Source organism: Conger conger, chromosome 3 (genome assembly GCF_963514075.1).
Source record: "Conger conger chromosome 3, fConCon1.1, whole genome shotgun sequence".
In the NCBI taxonomy this organism is placed as follows: Eukaryota; Metazoa; Chordata; class Actinopteri; order Anguilliformes; family Congridae; genus Conger; species Conger conger.
Window position 1 is genome coordinate 51878676 of NC_083762.1, and position 19266 is coordinate 51897941.

Genomic DNA, 19266 nt, shown 5'->3' on the forward strand with positions numbered 1-19266 from the left:
TCTGTCCTTGGATCCCGACTTCTCGATCAGGTCCTGCAGTGGGGCCAGCTCCCTCCGATCGATCAGGCTGAACTGCTGTATGAAGTAGATGAAGTGTTTGAAGGAGGTATTGAGGTGGGCCTCCTCCTGCAGCTGCATGACAGAGTCAAAGTTTTAGAAGTGCTACAAAGTTCTAGAGGTGCTAGGTTTTAGATAACCAAAAAGGGTTACCTTTCAGAAGAGACCAGGATAATGCCTGTAGTCAAAAGAGTTAAAGAATAGTAACTATTTTATTTTTGGTATGTCATTTGCTTGTGTCAACAAAATAGGCGATACTTAAGGAGTTTAAAAAATGTAACGTTACCTGCTGGTTTAATGTTTAATTGTACTATGCATTAAGAACAGTCCTTTCTCAGCAGTCATGTAAACAGATTATTTCTGAATATTATCTTATTCAGAATGATGCCAATAACTGTAATATTGTTGCATGTAAACGTTGTCAGTCACGTAAAACGTTCCCTTTTATTATCTCATCCTGTCATGACCTCTGCAGAAGCATTCAATTGCACTAAGTCTGGCTTTGACAAATAGTAGTGCGTCTAATGCTACAAGAGGCACTTGCCCTCCTGTAACAGCATATTGGCCACAGCAGTGCTACTGCACATCAGTTGACATTTGGTTCTCGCAACCATTCTATACTCAGCTCACAGCCTTGACTTTGTATCTCACACAACCTTTTCACTTAACTGCTTGCAGGAGGATATATCCTCGGATCCGCCTCTGCCAGGTGTGAACGTTTTGAGAACTCGAGTCAGTCCTGAGAAGCTACTTTATCTGGGTTCCCCACCTTCGATAAAAACCTTTCCTGTCCAGCCACCCACACTAGCTCAATATCAATTTAGCCAGCCACCCACGCTGCTAAATTAATTTGCTTAGTTAGCTTATGTTAGCTATCTGCTACATGACTCTTTCTAAGCCTGCATCCTTCCAGTTATCAGAGGTGCTGCTCTCACATGCCTGCCCAGCCGCATGTGTTGCTCTCATCGCCAGCTCCCAGACAGGGATTCCTGCTCTCTGTGATTGGGGTTTAAACAAGGCCATGAAGCTATGAACACTCCTGAGGGCTCCAAGTTTGGCTGGTCAGTCTGACCTGAAACTTTCCCTCTCCAGTACCCCTATACTGGAGGGCGAGGCGGCTGAATCAGAGAATTACGAGCTGCCCGTCATGTTTGAAGATACAGATTAGGCACATGCCATTCCTCAGGCCCAAGACTTAAAATTTGTTAATGCTTTGATTTGGAATTTAATGAGTAATGTTTCCACTTAATTTGAAATATGGAACTAAAAACTATTTTTTTAAATGTGCACTTTTTTTAACACTGCTATTTATTTGAACACAACTGTATATATGTCAACAGGCATTTATGGGTGGATGATGGTCTAGAATCTAAAAAGCAGCTGAAATGACCACTGAAAAGACCTAGAACACTACAGTGTTGGTTTATCAGCAACATCATTTCAGACATATTGTAAATTCCAGAGAGTATACTAACAAGGCCAGGCGATCCTGATTTAGCCTGGTCTAACTAACTGGTATGTGTGGCAGAAACTATATGCCTGTCAAGTGTTTTTTATTCAGTTTTTTATTAATAACAAAAATATACAGCTCTCCCATGAAACCAGAAGCGATGCTAAATAACTCCCATTTTCCCCATAGACTCCATCTGCTTCCTTAATTGAATGTATTGATTCCAGTAGCGAAATGGGGAATACTGAGGAAACAAACACACTTTAGCTGGTTTTGAATAAAACCTGGAAAGTTATTGTGGAGGATGAGTTGCTTAACTTCCTTGCTGTAAAAACAAAGACATTAAGCCAGGATGAGATTGTTCTGTTGGCTGTGAGCACTTTCGATTTGGAGTGGATAGAGTCCTCAAAGAAAGTGCTTTTTAAACTTTGCCCTACTACACAGCGGTGCATTTTCCATCAAGGGACACAGAAAGATGTCAACAATGTAAAATGTTGCCTTAAAGTAATGAATGAGTGTGGGGAGAATATTCCCAGATTTGTCTGTCATTACTTGGATGAACTGCCACCGGTGACATTTACCAACATGGATGTTTCGAGTCTATTTGGGAGAATAGAGCAGTTGTATGCTGAGGTCTGCTCTCTGAAGCACGCGATGCAGCTACAGGCTGATGCAAGCAAAAATTTTTGTGTTACCACTGTGGAGGTTAATCGCCATGTGTGTGGATTGGAGCGCCAGAGAAAGGACTGCACTGGGGGCCCCCATGTCTTCACCATGGAATGGTGTAATGTTGTGAAAGGGGGCCAACGTCCAACGCATGGTTCAGAGAATGCTGCTACTCAGTCAAGATTGCATACTGTTACCTCCGGACAGAAAGAGGTCAAAACTCATCAGTTCTTATGTGTTTTATTGATGCGTCCAAAGCATTTTTACCATGTTAGTCATTGAAAGTTGTTTGTTAAATTGAGTCAAAGAGGGGTGCACAATTACATTGTGAGAATTCTGGCTTAATGGTATGCCCATCGGACTATGCAAGTAAAATGGGGCAATAGTGTCTTAGCCCCATTTAGGGTTAACAATGGTGTCAGGCAAGGGGGAATTTTGTCCCCAATTCTTTATATATATGGATGATCTGTCTAAGCAATTGAAAGCCTGTAATACTGGGTGCATGATTGGTAATACTTTAGTGAACCATATTCTGTTTGCAGATGATCTTGTGGTCATTAGTCCATGTAGCGCTGGTTTGCAGCAGATCCTTACTATATGTACTGCATATGGTGTGGAACATGATATCAAATTCAATGCCAGTAAGAGTGTTGTCTTGATCTCTAGAACCAGGGGAACAAATGTCAAAAATGTCCTTCACACTTCAAATTGTCTCATAATAATCTTGGGTTCTGTAATCTTGGACATAATATCAGAAAATTGTACCACTGTCCAAATACTAATTGTATTTGCACTGTAGTTCTATCAAATACTGCAAGAGTAATCACAAATTAAAAAGAGACCAACCCCTCATGTTCACTTCATTTGTGAGTTTAAACAAAAGTACACCAGTGTTTAGAAGCATAGTGATGTAAAGAGAAGATTATAAAAATATGTAAAGAGAAGGAAAACAAAAAAAAGAACTGGCATTAGTATATTAGCCCCCTAAATAGGCCTATTGTATAGAAGAGTACCACCTCATCGCATTTCTCCTGGCAAGCTGAAGAGAAGGAAAATTAAGAATGGAACCAGGCCAATTCAGGCCACTGTCATTCCCTCTGCTGTTCGGAGACAACTAGGAAGTCTAGTTTACTTTCCTCCCCCATCACAGACAATATTTCTGTCATATCTACGGAAAGTCATTCTGCATAGATAAATACCAGGACTCTTGCTCAGGTCTCTATTGATTTCCATTTTGCTAGCTCGGCTCGTGATGGCATTTGGTTGAAAAATACAATCAAATGTGACATTTTATCTGCGCACACGTCTCATAAAAAGGTCAAATATCTAGAAAAAATTGCAGCGAACTAAAATTTAAATGATAAAAATGTTTAAACCCATTGTGTGGGTAATCATAATCAAGTGTATTTGTGTGCGTGTGCGTGTGTGTGTGTGTGTATGCATGCATGTGTGGGTGTGCTTGAGTGTCCATGCGTTTGCACGCGTGTATCTATGTGTACATAACGCTTTTGAAACAAACCAATAGTTATAGCTAAATATGACATTTATACTGCCAAATCAAGCTACAGTATTGGACACAAGTCTTTCACATGACTTGCCATTATTGGTAATTAAAATTGGTCTCATTTAAAATTTAAAAGAACAAAAGCTATGGTGAAAAACAAAAACAAAGAAAGAAGCGATCCGACCGCTTCACAGCAAACGAAATGGAGATATTATTAGAGGATGTGGCGCTGAATAAAGAAACATTATTTAACAGTTTTAGGACTACGGTGTCAAATAAAACAAAGAAAGTTCGTTAAACACCGCTCCAGCCCACAGAGAGAGTGGGAAATCGTCAGTTATAAATATGATTTAAAAGGCAATTAGGCAACATGTTCAATAAAGTACAACATGCATCCTTCGTAATGTACAATTTTATTCTTAGCATGAAAACAGTCCTATTAGTGTGGTATTTTAGCAATATTATTAGCCAACTACAACTGTAGAGTTATTAGTGTACATATTGTTTAACAGATTGAGATGTAACTATGAGCAACAGCTGATTTCAGAGGCTTGCGGTCATAACAGTGGTGGCCATTAGTGAGTTGACAACATCGATAAGGTATAGCTAAGTGTGGTCCAGACCAACTTTACGAAAGTAGGACATGCAGAAGGTATACTTAGCTAATTGCGGGAAACACGCTGAAACGTTAAGGTATAACTTATGAACGGTGTAGCATTAAGAAGGCTTCGGGAAACGCAGCCATAGTAAATATAAACTGTAAATATAAACATGTAGCCGAGCTAAATGAAATGTAACCTATTGGGAATGCTTGTTTGTACCGCCACCACTGGCACAACTGCTATTTCGAGGAGCAGACCAAGCAGATGACAAAAATCTTGAGGAAAAATCTTAACATTAATCAGTGTCTATGGAAAAAGTTCACAGAAATCATTTCAAGTATAGAGTTACTATCAATTGTAAAAAACAATTTAATTCAAAATCACAATAAAAACGGAAAATTCACTCCCTTAAATCACACGTTCTCCTGACTATGTTAAAGTACTACTTTTCCTGTTGTAGATCTGCAAGCTAAGGCAGCAAAGTGGAGTAAGTCTCGATCAGCAGAGCTCAGATCTATTTCTGGTCACCGTAGCCGTAATCGTTGCTTAAAGTTCCTATTGTCTTATAGCTCATTACGCAATCAATGAATGGGACTACCTACAAACCGCATTTGGTAAAAGAGACAGATCTTAAATAGCGCAGGTAAAACAGGTGTTTAGTGTATTGAATATATTCACTGTGTGTGACGATATCCATGTATCGGCTGCCACGTAAAAGTGTATCCAGTGCAGGACAAAATGTGTAGGTATTCCAGCTGTGGTGGCTATTTTTGTTTGAATTTAATGCGAGATGTGACGTTGCAATGAGCTTCACCATTGCTGAGATAGAATGGGAACGTTGTGTGTCAGGTACCAGTACATCTTTTATTTCTTTTATCGTTTAGCACATTATTCCAGTCACTTCCCACTGCTTTGCTTGAAATATTGGTTAATTTAATTAATTTAGTTGAATTTATTAATCAGCCTCACATATAATATCTCCGTCTGCATTAAGGACAGAAGTGCAGCTTGCGATGACTCTAGTAGATCACATGCATACTGCAATTCTGGCCCCATGGTACAGTTTGATGCATACAACACATGTTTCCTGGGCAGAATGCATCATATCTGAAAATCATTGCAAAAGGCTTTGTACATCTGGCCGATAGTGTTTGGAGTCTGCCTAGAGTTACATTTTGGGGTAAAAGTAATGCACCCAACCCCCTTTGGCATGCCCTGTCACCCTTTAATGAACACTGTCCCTTTCCTCTACCTCCAATGAGCAGCTCCAATGTGCCCTTCTTCTCCCTCGGTTCCCTGATGTTTGGCCCTGCTGGCAGCTGCCTGGAGACCCAGAGAAAAGTCTGTCACCGCGGCAACATTACAGTTAGGTTCAGAATTATGGGCACCCTTGACAAATATGCACAAAAACTAAAAAAATAATACTGTTATTGACATAAGCTTTATTTTCCAACATGTACCCAACATTACCCCCCCCCCCCCCCCCCCCAAATAAAAAAATTTAAAATGCACTTATGATGACAACTATGTTTAGAACAGCATTTCATGTGTATTTTGCTAGTTCTGGATGTGATGCTTTGACTTATGGTAGAACCTATGCACTTGTAAGTCGCTTTGGATTAAAAGCGTCTGCCAAATGACTAAAATGTAAAATGTATATCTACATGATTGTATGCATTGCACTGCTGCCACACAATTGGCTGATTAGATCATCGCATGAATAAGTAGGTGTAATAAAGTCAAAAGTCATGTTCCTAACAAAGTGGTCAGTGAGTGTAGATACTTTTGTATCCCCCAGGATCTTAACAAGGTCCTTTGCTGCAATTCTTTTTGGATTGATTTGCCCTTTTTGTACCAAATCATCTCTAGGAGAGAGAACACATCTCCTTCCTGAGTAGTATGACGGCTGTGTCATCCCATGGTGTTTATACTTGTGTACTATTGTTTGTACAGACATACGTGGTACCTTTCAGGCATTTGGAAATTGCTCCCAAGGATGAACCAGACTTGTGGAGGTCCAGAATTTGTTTTCTGAAGTCTTGGCTGATTTCATTTGATTTCCCCATGATGTCAAGCAAAGAGGCACTGCGTTTCAAGGTAGGCCTTAAAATGCATCCACAGGTACACCTCCAATTGACTCAAATAATGTCAATTAGCCTATCAGAAGTTTCTAAAACCATGACTTCATTTTCAGTTTTCAAAGCTGGTTAAAGACACAGCCAACTTAGTGTATATAAACTTCTGACCAACTGGAATTGTGATATAGTGAATTAAAAGTGAAATAATCTGTCTGTAAACAGTTGTTGGAAAAATTACTTGTGTCATGCACAAAGTAGATGTCCCAATTTACCAACACTAAAGTTCGCTAACATGAAATCTGTGGAGTGATTAAAAATTAGTTTTAATGACTTGAATCTAAGTGTATGTAAACTTCTGACTTCAGCTGTAATAATGTCCCGGGCTGAAGAGCATCATATATATTGCACTGAAATCATTAACATCAGCTTAGTAACGTTATACATCATGGCGCTCTTCACAGAAATCTAACTTACTGTATTACAAATGTAAAAATTTATTTAACAACTTACCTGATGATTCAAATAACGGAATTTAGCTGGAGATTGGCTTCTTCCAGTGCAATGCGTGAGATAAAACAAATGATACACCTGCACTTATTACACTAGAGCATTTTCCATTACATTGAATTAGCATCTCTAATCCCTCTAGTGAACAAATTAGTGTGGCACATTGCATGTCAATTTAATTAGTTTTCTATGACCATTATCACAGTTCATCAAATCAATATAATTCTTTAAAGGAAAAAGGCTGTGTGAGCAATTTCGGCTGTAGCCTATTTGTTAGAGCTTAGTGTAACGTACGCAGTAAAAGCAGTCATCTGGCAGCAGTCGGAGGGTTGCCGGTTCGGTCCCCCGCCTGGGCTGTGTCGAAGTGTCCCTGAGCAGGACATCTAACCCCCAAATTCTCCTGATGAGCTGGTCGGTGCCTTGTATGGCAGCCAATCGCCATCGGTGTGTGAGTGTGTGTATGAATGGGTGAATGAGAAGCATCAATTGTACAGCGCTTTGGATAAAGGCGCTATATAAATGCCAACCATTTATGTTGGGCTAGGTGGCAGACAAACATAGTAACATTTAAAATGTTGTCCATCCTTAAATATTATTAGGTTTGTTGCTATGTTTTTCATATAGTTTAGGCAACTTAAGACCATAGTCGAGGCATGCAATCTGCCTCCTGCAATTCTACTTTACCAGAAGAAAAATATAACATTAGAATATCATCTACTTTAGTTACAATAAAAGTGTTATTAATGTTGGCTACCATCCAACAAGTTTGTGTGTGCCGTGTGGGCCATGTGGGTAGCTATACTAGTGTCTTGCTATGGTATGCTCAAAATTAATAAATGCATTCCCTTCTTAAAACAACTGTTTATTGGTTTTTACCATCATAGGATTTTACCACAGTTACGTAGTTTATCAATTACTGGCACAGCCCTACATGTCAATGCATTCAGGTTGTGGAAGAATACAAATATATGCAGCTTGTGATAGACAGCAATCTACACTGGCACAAATGCATCATTCCAATGTATGTTCTTTAGAAGCTAAGATTTTTTAAATGTGGATTCTACCATCCTTCATTTAAAGTGTTTTAACCTACTGTTTTATTTGTTGGTTTGGAAATAAAAGCCAACTGAACAGACTGGGAAAAAGTCTTAAAATCAGGTAAATAATTGGACAGCCACAAACCAGCCTATGTGCACAATAAAAACGAAGGCAGAAAATATCTGAAATGATTCAACTCACCCCCCTGTCCTACTCTCTACTGATTTTTTTTGGCAAGAATAATTGGCACAGGCAGTCATTCTTCCCTGCTAACATATTCTTTTGAATTCTTTTTAAACCACTCCGGTCCACAGAATTGTAATGTCCTTGCTGACATCAGTAGGAGATGGCAGACATGTGACTCCTCTGATTCAAGTGTCGCCTATGTTTGCTAGTTTGCTATTTTTCACATTGGAGACACAGAACACAATAATGTTGTGTAACAATAAAATACAAACAACAATGTGTTGTTGTTTGTATTTTGATTTCCCCCCATGAGAAATAATAAAGTCTACTACTGCCCTTCTTGGGGAAGACTCTTGCTGCTCTTTGCTCCTGCAACTGCTGTAATAGACAAGCACATCAGTGATGCTCTCGTCACTGCCTGCATTTTCCCACCATGCTTTCTACTGGTGCTGCCTTTTTCTTTGTGGGGACATGAGAATTTATGCAAGAAGTCTTCATAACAATGTCACTGTGAAGAACTGTTACCACCTACCATTACTGTCCACTGCTCGTTCGCTGCTCTAGGGAGTGGCGGTTTTCACAAAACTGAATCTTTGTAATACCAACAACCTCACTGATATTCATGAAGGGGATGAGTTGGAGACGGGCTTCAACATAACAACCAGTCACTATGAGTACCTTGTGATACCCGGACTGTCTTCCAAGCCCTCGTCACTGATATTCCCTGAGCCATGCCGAATCACTGTCTGATTTAACATGGATGACATTATCCTCATCAAAATGCTTTGTGAGCAAGTCCTGAAAAGCCTTCTTAACAACCACCTGTTTATTAAAATTGACAGTGAGTTTCATGTTGCCACAGTCTCTTTCTCGGGCTTCATCATCTCAAAGGGAAGTATCTACAATATATATGTATTCTAACACCTAGGCCACCAAACACCCACCTCAGTCAAACCTCTGCAATGCCGCCTGGATTTTGCCAACTTCTATCAGATATTCATTCAGAGCTTCATCACCATTGCCATACCTCACACACAGAAGGCTATTCCAACCGGTTCTACTGGTCTACTGAAAAGGGTTTTTAGTGACATCAAGTGTCACTTCACCTTTGCTCCTGTTCTGGTGATTCCTGGTCCCACAATCCCCTTCATTGTCAAGATGTATACCTCAGAGGTGTGTTTTCGAGCTGTTCAGTGGTCCATTGACAACATGTTGCATCCTTCTGCCATATTCTCCAGTCACCTCACCCGCATCATTACAACACCATCAAGCTGGTTTTAGAAGAATGGAGACATTGGCCAGACCGGTCCAAGCATCCATTAATTTTCCTGATGAGTTTTCCAGAGAGTTTGGAGGAGTTTAACATTTAGGAATCATTGTGTGCCTATTTGGAAATTGGGATTTCTGTGAAACTGATCTTCTGTACTGGGACACTGTACCTAGTTGGTTTGAATGCAGAATTGTTTTTATGGATTATGACCGAGCTTTGCCCAAGATTTATGTCTCTTGTTTTGTTGTTTACCTGTCTTTTGGCTTTTTTGTTCATACTGGTAAGCTGTATAGCAACTTGGTAGGTAATCACTATTCCATCAGTCAGTTAGCTCATCTTTGAAAGGAATGGTTGTGTGTTTATAATAAGTGTTGGAGTGCCTGGCTACATTAACCCACCCCTGTGAGACTGCATTTTGTGCAACAGCACAACACACACATCTCCTGATATTTTGTTACATACACACACCATGTGTGATTCTGTCTATCCACTTTTTCCACTGTAAGAGCCTGTCTTTTCTTTCAACTTCTCTAAAGGGTGTCATTTTCTGTAAAGGTGGTCAATCATTTTGTTATCCATATTCGGTTAGTAAGTTCATTGTATACCATCTCTTTAAGAGCTATAGCTATAGCGAGTTTCCATGGCATAAATTTGAGTAGCCAATCCAGTGATGCAATCCCAAATATGCTGTGATTTTAGGCTTTGTCTCAGTGCTAACTAATCACAATGGTCCAGAAGCTCCTCAAGTTGTCATGGATGGCATAAAAAGTCCCAGTTTTAAATTGTTCCCTCCTAGTCAGGGCTCTATTCCAGCAGTCTAATATAAAATATTACCCTATACCAACCAAAAACATCAGGAGGATGATCCTTAATCCATTTGAGCAGAATATATTTAGTATAAATGTCAGAATACTCAACAACTTCTTTGCATGAAAACTCTTCATTTGAGCACTTTGCATACTCAGTATTAAACAGAGAGACTCTCTTTCCTAATGAATATTGAATAGGAGATTCAATATTCTAATCATTTTCCCACAGTTGTCAATGATACGGGAACAATGAATATAACTACCAACCTTAGTTTTGCATGAAATAATGAATCTTTTTTTTTAGGATTAATTCTAAGTCCAAGTTGTGTGTAATAATCTAAATTGTTATCATTTTGTATAGTTAGAGACATAAATATTTCTTGCAGATCTCCAAATATCTATATATTTTTGAGGAATCGTAATCTAACTACCCATTCCATGGTCAGAAACTTAGATCACATTTCTTGTCAGACTTGATTCTGAAGTAAATGATGGGAGGGTTTTGTTAAGCTAGCCAAGGCCCTTAAGATTCTGCTGGCACCTCTGGACTACCCTCTCCCTGGATGTCTCCTGTCGTCTCATCTATAGCAGAGCAGAATTACAACATGGACAATAGGGAGTTCCTGGTGATCAAGTTGGCTCTGGAGGAGTGGCGGCACTGGCTGAGGGGGCTCAACATCTGTTTCTTATCTGGACACAAGAATCTGACATACACTCAAGATGCTAAGTGCCTCAACTCCCATCAAACCTGATGGGCCCTTTTTTTCAACTGGTTCAATTTCACTTTGTCATTTCATCCCTAACATGGTTAAATCATGGGCCCTACAGTGGGGGTACTCATCCAGGGTTGTCATACACAATAAATTAGACTGGATAATTGGCTACATAAAAGTAAGCTGTTGTAGGCATCTGTTTCTCAGCATTACATGACAGCATGGTTGAATGCTCAATTCTTACTAGCAGGGATGGGTGTGTTTTTTTGTTTTTTTTAAGTATCGCCATCAAAAGCTTAATCACGATTTTACATTATTGCGCATCAACGTAAAACAAACATGGACAAATATTTCATTTTTGTTCAAACATACAACAGTCCAACAGTCGTAAGGGATGTTAGAGCCACTGCCAACTCGAGCCTGGTCAGCTTGTTGTCCAAGAATGACTGTAGAAAGCAATGCATTTATTTAATGGAATCGATTTGGAAAGTAAAAGATGCGCTTTGTACCCTATAACTCCTACCGTACACTGCTGGTTGGTTCCGTATCCTATCTTTGAGAATGATTTTCTCTGTTCATAGTTCAATATTTTAATCTCAATGTTAGCTGGTCTGAGGTAACATGAGCGGACCTAGCATAAAGCTAGTTTTATCTAATCCAGAAAAGGGCCTCAAAAGACACGGGCGTAGGCTATAGAGTTTGGGATAGGCTATTTGCTGGAATACTTCAGCTTCTAAGTAATCTTCTAAGTAATCTTCTAAGTAATTCTTAAGTAATGTTAGTACAGTACGTTTGAAACAAATGTTTATGTTATAAGAATGTTTTTGCTGGTAAGCCATTGAATAAGAGGGATAATGTTGGATTCACACTTTTCTAATAGCGCCATCGTTAGGCTAATCAGTAGTATTATAGACACTCAAGGTCTGTGCATGGATAAGCAATGCAGACACAACAAACTGACTTGTTTGTGATTGGTTACAAGGCTAATTCGCTGAATAGGATACCGTAGTTCTGTAACTGGCAAAGCTTGATCTTGACATTGCAGAAATACTGAATGGATTGCTATAATTGATTCAGGACCTTTTCTGATTAGCATATCGCAGCAGCCCAAATCACTATTTTGATTAATATATGATTATTTGTGCAGACATAAAAAAAGTGCTTCTGTGAAAAATTCTCAAAACAAAATTCCCGAACGAAAAAAATCACCTGCTGCCTAATCACATATGACAGTCTTGTACAGTGGGGTGCAAAAATTTGGCCCCCCTGATTTAAATGTCTGTTACAATGAATCTGTATGTGATCGAAAGGAAACCTGAACTTGGATAATGGGAGTTAAACATAAGACCTTTCTGCAAATTTTCTATTTTTTATACAAATATATAGTTCTGGGTTGGTTCTTGACTTGGAAATTGAGATATTCAGTGCTAAACTAAAACATAAGGCATTTTGTAATTTTTACGTATTTTAATGTATTGTTTGTGTGTAGTGTACATGCATACATTTGTTCTGTCTCTAATTTATGAATGGTACAAGCATCTTCTTTACATGCAACCAGCTAGTACCCAAACATTCACCAAACAATAAATAAAGCTACTATGACAAACTACTGGTTGACATCAAGTTACAAGCAACCAGGCATACAATAGCTAACTGTATAGATTACCCTTAATAGAGTAGGTTAGCATGCACCTTTCCAAGATATGCCATTACAAGCGACACGTTGCAACAAAGCACCAAAATCTGCATTTAGGCCAATATTATATACTAAAACTACAGTGGAAGAACAACGCCAACCTACCTCACTCACTTTTTTTTTTTTTTTTGCGAGAGTCTCCTGGCTATCAGAGGCTGGGGGTATGCGACCCCATCCAAGGCTATGCTCTAGGTCCTATGGGTTACCTATACCTGAAGAGTTAACTGAAGTGAAGGCTATCTTGGAGTAACTCTAGAAAAATTATCTTCACACACTAAATTTTCAAGAGCTTGTGCATGAAATTCTGCATGAAGTATGTTGTGCATTTTCAAGACATGTCACTAATGGGAAACTAACCCCAATTTGCTACAGTGGCTTCAGACACCTACACTTATTGACACACTTTGTTGAGTTCTAGATTTCATTTGATTGGTAAAAATGCCAACATTATCCATTTAAATCTCAATAACCCATGAGTAAAATATGTTAAATGGATTAAAAATCGCAGCAGCACTCCATCAATCAGGATACTGGCAGGAAGAATGAGTGTGTCAGAAATGCTGGGACAGGGTTGCTGTCATGGCAGTCAGCAGGGGCATATCCAAAAGGACTGCCCCTTGGTGGAGGTAAACACTGTGAGCCATCCGCTGCACACCAAACATCCTTCCCCTGAAAGGGGATACAATGCAGGTGTTGGAATCGCATTGCTACTGTACCCTTGTGCACCAAAGCCTGGTTCCACCAGAGGCTATGGATAGACTCAGAGAGGTGGGCATTCTGTGTGTGCATGGAGATGCACATTATTATCCAATTTATTATCAATAGGGTGTGTTCATTGCAGTCTCGGGATGAAACGCTGAGTTTAGTGGCTCACTATGTCACTAAAATTGATGGTAGGCTACTCAACGAGCACTCGACATGGAAGTCATTGGGAAAAAAGCTATTTTGCACTCTTTAGCAGCCATACTTGCAGGTGCTTCACTGCCTCACCCCTCCCACCCTCTCCAGTTCCTAAAGACACTCTATGACATCTATCCATTAAAAATAAAAATTAAAAATAAAAATTTTGAAATTCAGTATTTAGAATATGTTTGCTGTACATCAATTAAAGAAATATAGGGCAATGGTCTGATAGTCAAATATTTCTTATTTCACACGAAACTATACGATGCTACATTGTCCTCAAATTAATTTAAAAAAATAAATCCTGCAGTGACATTTGGGGAAAATGTGAAGGACGCAAGGTCCTCCACATCCAGATTACCTTGCCAATTGAAAATATTGGCAACTGTTTTTGCCTGCTTATCAGGGATAGATTCCTCTGTCAAGGGCTTATCTTTCAATTATATTTTAAAACAAAGAGGATAATAAGAGTAATTTTGTATGTCTATTTTATCAGTAAGGATTGTTAAAGGGGTGGCATGGATGGTGCAGTGGGTAGCACTGCTGCCTCACAGCAAGGAGGTCCTGGGTTCGAATCCCCGTCGGCCAGGGCCCCTCTGTGTGGAGTTTGCATGCTTTCCCTGTGTTTGCGTGGGTTTCCTCCAGGTACTCCGGTTTCCTCCCACAGTCCAAAGACATGCAGGTTAGGCTGATTGGGGAGTCTAAATTGCCTGTAGGTATGACTGTGTGAGTGAATGGTGTGTGTGCCCTGTGATGGACTGGCGACCTGTCCAGGGTGTATTCCTGCCTTTCGCCCAATGTATGCTGGGATAGGCTCCAGCCCCCCTGCAACCCTGTTCAGGATAAGTGGGTTCAGATAATGGATGGTTGGATGGTTGGATGGATGGATTGTTAAAGGCTTTTAACACAATTTGAAATGGTGAATTCTGGGAATATTTTACTCTGTAGTTATAGAAGTAAAGAAAATTTTATTATAAATATAATTTATGAAAATTAATTATGTGTTTCAGACATAAAACACAGAGGTTTCACCACTACATTTTGATTAAATTTTTTGTTTTAGACTAATTGTTGATTTTTTGGTAGTAGCCTATATGATTTATCCCGGTTCTCAAGAATGGGTAAACGACATATTCATGCAATGAGCATTCAAATTTGCTATAGACAACGTGAATTGCTATGAATCTGGCGTCCATTACGTGTATATTAAAGGGTTAAACATTTTTACGAATATATAACGGTCAGCTCCAGCATCCGCGTTCCTGTTGGAGTCTGATAGCGTGTAACATAAATGACGCACAACTTAGCGGTGCCCGATACAAGCAGGTCGGCTTTACTTGTGTTCGAGTTGCTTTAATGACTCCTTGGGCTGAGAACAAGCTCTGGTGTTTTACAAAATCTTGGGAAATATGAATGGAGGCTGCACTACAAGTTAAGAATTAATTATCGCCGCTGTTGCGCTGATTTAAAATGTAATTATTTAAAATAATAAATTGCAAGGCAGACTGGCAACTAATATGACAAATCAGAAAATATAATTTGAACAAAGGATTTTAAAGAATTAGAATTTAGAAAAGTAGAACGATACATTTTATTTCGATATACTGTATTTACATTGCGAAACCTTTTAGAATTTAGTCTTTTTATATTATATATTATATATTATATTAATAATCGATAACTATAACTCCGCAAAATGTCTGTTGAAGAAACGTTTGTTCTGAACCCATTACTTGCAAAATCTTCAGATGCATGTAACGACGCTCCGGCTGTTTCGGAACATCTCATCTGGTATCCTGGAATTGTCATCGCCACTGTTTATGGATTCCTTATTCTAATTGGACTTATCGGAAACATCGCGCTCATAAAGACATTTTGCACAGTAACATCAATGAGAACTGTACCCAACCTGTTCATGTCAAGCCTGGCGCTTGGGGACTTGCTGTTGTTAATCACCTGCGCGCCGGTGGATGCCAGTAGGTATCTTGTGGACAAGTGGCTGTTTGGGAGAGTGGGCTGCAAACTCATTCCGTTCATCCAGCTCACTTCGGTCGGTGTATCCGTCTTCACACTGACGGCGCTATCCGCAGATAGGTAAGGTCCAAATGTTGAGCGCGTAACATCAACAAACCGTTTTGAAATAAAAAAAAGTTACCTTTGTATTTTGCACACACACCCACTTAGTCCTGCACATAGGCTATAGTTTCACGTAAAAAAAACCCCAAAAAACAAAAAACGCTGTAAATAATTACAACCCCCCAGGATTCGGGATTCACGTAATTATTTCGCAGTACGCAATATATGAATTGTAAAGCATGTCGGAATGCTACTGTATATTACATGAAATGACTGGGGTGGAGGGTATTTCAAAAAAATGTACCTAAAACTTGAATTAAATCTTGAGTGTTAGTGTGCACATGACCAGACGTTTCACTGGACCTAAAATTTTATGTCACTTGTAATACCTATTTTTTAGACTTGATCAATGGAATTTTTCATTTGAATGAACCTAAACCCCAACCTAAACCCAACCCAAGTAAATTTTTAGGTTCATCCAATTACATTTTTTCATTCAATGAATAGTATAAGCATATTTATTTCAGAAATTCTCTTGATTTAAATATATTCTTAATTGCTCAAAATATATATATTTTTTATAATGAAAAAGATTCTACATGGTCAGAAAAAACAGGTTCTTTGGCTTGTCTCCATAGGAACCTTTTTTAGTTCTTTATGGAACCCTCTATCAAAGGTGTGAAGTGTGAAAGCTCCCCGAAGAGCCTTTTTTTTTTTTTTTTTCAACAAAGAACCCTTTAACTAGATAGGGTTCTTCTATGGAATCACATGAGTCCCTTTGGAGCAATTTCTTTCTGCGAGTGTAGCCATAGCAACTACAGGACAGTAAGCATATGATCAATATGAATGAACGTAGGTAGCCTGCTGGTAATTATGGCTTGGCTCTATACTATCGATTGTGAAATAAAGTAGCATGCAAACCTCATTTTCCATATGTATTGTAATATGGAAGTCTACTGTTTGCTGAATAGTTTATGTGCATATCTGCAGTAATATAAAGAAAAATAATGATAAAAAAAAAACATCTTGTCAAAATGACTCAGTGATATGATGTCACACCCAATTTAGATTGTTTGACCATGTAAGGATTACAGACTTTAATGGAACCTGAGCAAATTTGGCTACTGTTATTCACTATCTAAATCATAGATGTAAGTTTTTTTTACATTCATGGTAAGAGACAATAATGTCGTTTTGTGTGAATACCTCGTTGACTTTCAAAAGTCGCTCCTTTCTTACTTGCCTCCTCACTGGCTTCTTCTTCCCTGTCATCAGTCTCTTGAACGTCTCAATCTTTCAGTCAGAAAACTAATGCCCTGTCACCATCCCTGTCATCATCTTCCTCCACTCAGTCTCTTCCTTTTCTTCTCCATGCCATGAGCATGGCAGCCTGTAGCGTAGTAGTTAAGGTCATAATCACTGGGACCTGCAAGGTCGGTGGTTCAATCTCCGGTGTAGCATTGGGTAACAATGGACCAGTGTCACAACAGACCCCGCTCTCCCCTAGTCACTTCCTCCGACACCCGTTGTGTTTTTTTACTTGTTCGAAAAGTTTTTTCAATTCAATTCAATATGTATGTTTTTCTTCTTTCTGTTATTTTCAGGTACAAGGCTATTGTGAAACCAATGGATATACAGACGTCCAGGGCCACAGCAAAAATATTCCTCAGAGCTGCACTGATATGGATATTTTCTATGATTCTAGCCATCCCAGAGGCCATTTTCTCTGACCTTCACACTTTCAATATCACTCAAACCAACGAGACGTTTGTCACATGCGCCCCCTATCCACATGCCAGGGATCTGCATCCCAAGATCCATTCCATGATCTCTTTCCTCATATTCTACATTGTACCTCTCTTTATCATATCCGTCTATTACGTTTTCATCGCCAGGAGTCTGATGAGCAGTGCTTGCAACATACCTGTGGAAGGAACCATGCATGTCAGGACACAGGTGTGTTTCCCATGGCAAAATCCCAAGGCTTAGACAATATTGGCAAATTATTTCATTCAGTTCTGATCTTTTTTCATTATGAGGACCGTGAGGAAGTACAGTTTCTAGGCAGTGGCATGGTGTTTTGGTTTAGGCATTGTTTGTCCATAGGACCATGAACCATTACATGGACGGTGTAGAGGCAGCTTCATGTGAAAAGGGAATGGGGATCAGCTAAACCCATATTGTGTCTTGTCCACAGTCTCATTATTGCAATTATTGTCATGATTCACATATCGACATGTCAGTTGATTTAAGGACATTTGTGTTATGAATGAAGGGACAATTCAAAATATAAATGATGAACTGAAAATACACTTCAGCAAGTTCAGCTCCTGAGTGACAGAAGTCAATATGGCCACTGGCCACATAACTGTATCAATGTGTAAGCATATTATTGGCATAACAACATGTTGAGTGCTGACAGGGGTGGAAATACAGAATAATACAGACATGTACAATAATATGTTTGCAAAGTATATATTTTATTTTGTTAGCAGCCAAATCAAGAAAAAGGTCTTTAAGAAAAATATCAGTTTTAAAAACTGTTATTAGAATCACTTTTAAGCTATTACTAAACTTGATTTCCTTCATGATTCACATTTTATATTATATGATCTACTTTGACATATAGCCAAATCATAAACCACACTTAGAAAAGATGAAAGTTAAGGTAATACATCTTGCAGTGTAATTTTGTTGATTATTATTAGTTAGTGATTCAGTTCAGGTTTCTCACCATGGAGACGATAAGAAAGATGAAAGTTTTTTTTGTTTGTTTATCCTTTGATTTATTCAAATTCAGAAGGATAATCCCTTCTCAGACACCTGCTAAGTCTGCGGCAAGCCACACAGCCACCACTGTTTCTAAAGCACAAAATGCAGTTCAACACTAATGTTCAAACAATGTGACCTTGTCCATCAATGACAGTTTTAAAGCATGGATTAGCACGCAGAAAATTTCATTTCAGAAAATTAGTTCCAGAACACAAATGTGTTAAATTGCTTGTTGTTGCTCTTCACATTTATAAACATATGAAGCATCAAACCAGAAATGAAAAGTAGACGACAGTTCTCCATGGATGAGGGCTAAATGTTCCCCATTATCTCTACATCTAGATCAAGTCCCGGAAGAGGCTGGCAAAGATGGTGCTGGTGTTTGTGGGATTGTTCGCGGCATGCTGGCTGCCAAGCCACATCATCTACCTGTACCGCTCTTACCACTACTCCCAGGTGGACACCTCCCTGCTCCACTTCATCTGCAGTGTGTGTGCCCGAATCATGGCCTTCACCAACTCTTGTGTCAACCCCTTTGCCCTTTATCTACTGAGTAAGAGCTTTCAGAAACAGTTCAACAAACAGCTCTGCTGCTGCCGGCTGCCTCCAATTCAGCATTCGAAAAACCAGGGGCAGAGCACCATCCGCATGACCTCACTGAAGAGGCTATCCACCAATCACTCTCTGGCTAGCTTCAGCCTCGTTAAGGGCAATCAATGTAAGGAGGGATGTGTGTAGAGCAGGGGTGCACAACAAGGGTCGGTCCGTTTCTGCTATTAATAATTGAATTAGCTCAATCATAAAACTTGATCTGACATTTGTATAAACAGAAGCTGCATACTGCAAGTGTAACCTAGAAATTATACTGTGCCCAAGTACAGGAGTGAGCCAGCATAGTTCATACAGCTGTCAGAAAACTAAAACTAAGGTAACTGGCTG

General features: G+C 39.3%; 1 protein-coding gene across 1 annotated transcript; it reads left to right on the forward strand.

Moving 5' to 3' along the window:
* Positions 1 to 15175: 15175 nt before the first annotated feature.
* Positions 15176 to 19065, forward strand: grpr (gastrin-releasing peptide receptor). Its single transcript, XM_061233945.1, has 3 exons — positions 15176 to 15573; positions 17160 to 17511; positions 18670 to 19065. Exons 1-3 carry the CDS (start codon positions 15176 to 15178, stop codon positions 19063 to 19065), a joined length of 1146 nt encoding a protein of 381 aa, XP_061089929.1.
* The last annotated feature ends 201 nt before the right edge of the window (positions 19066 to 19266 follow it).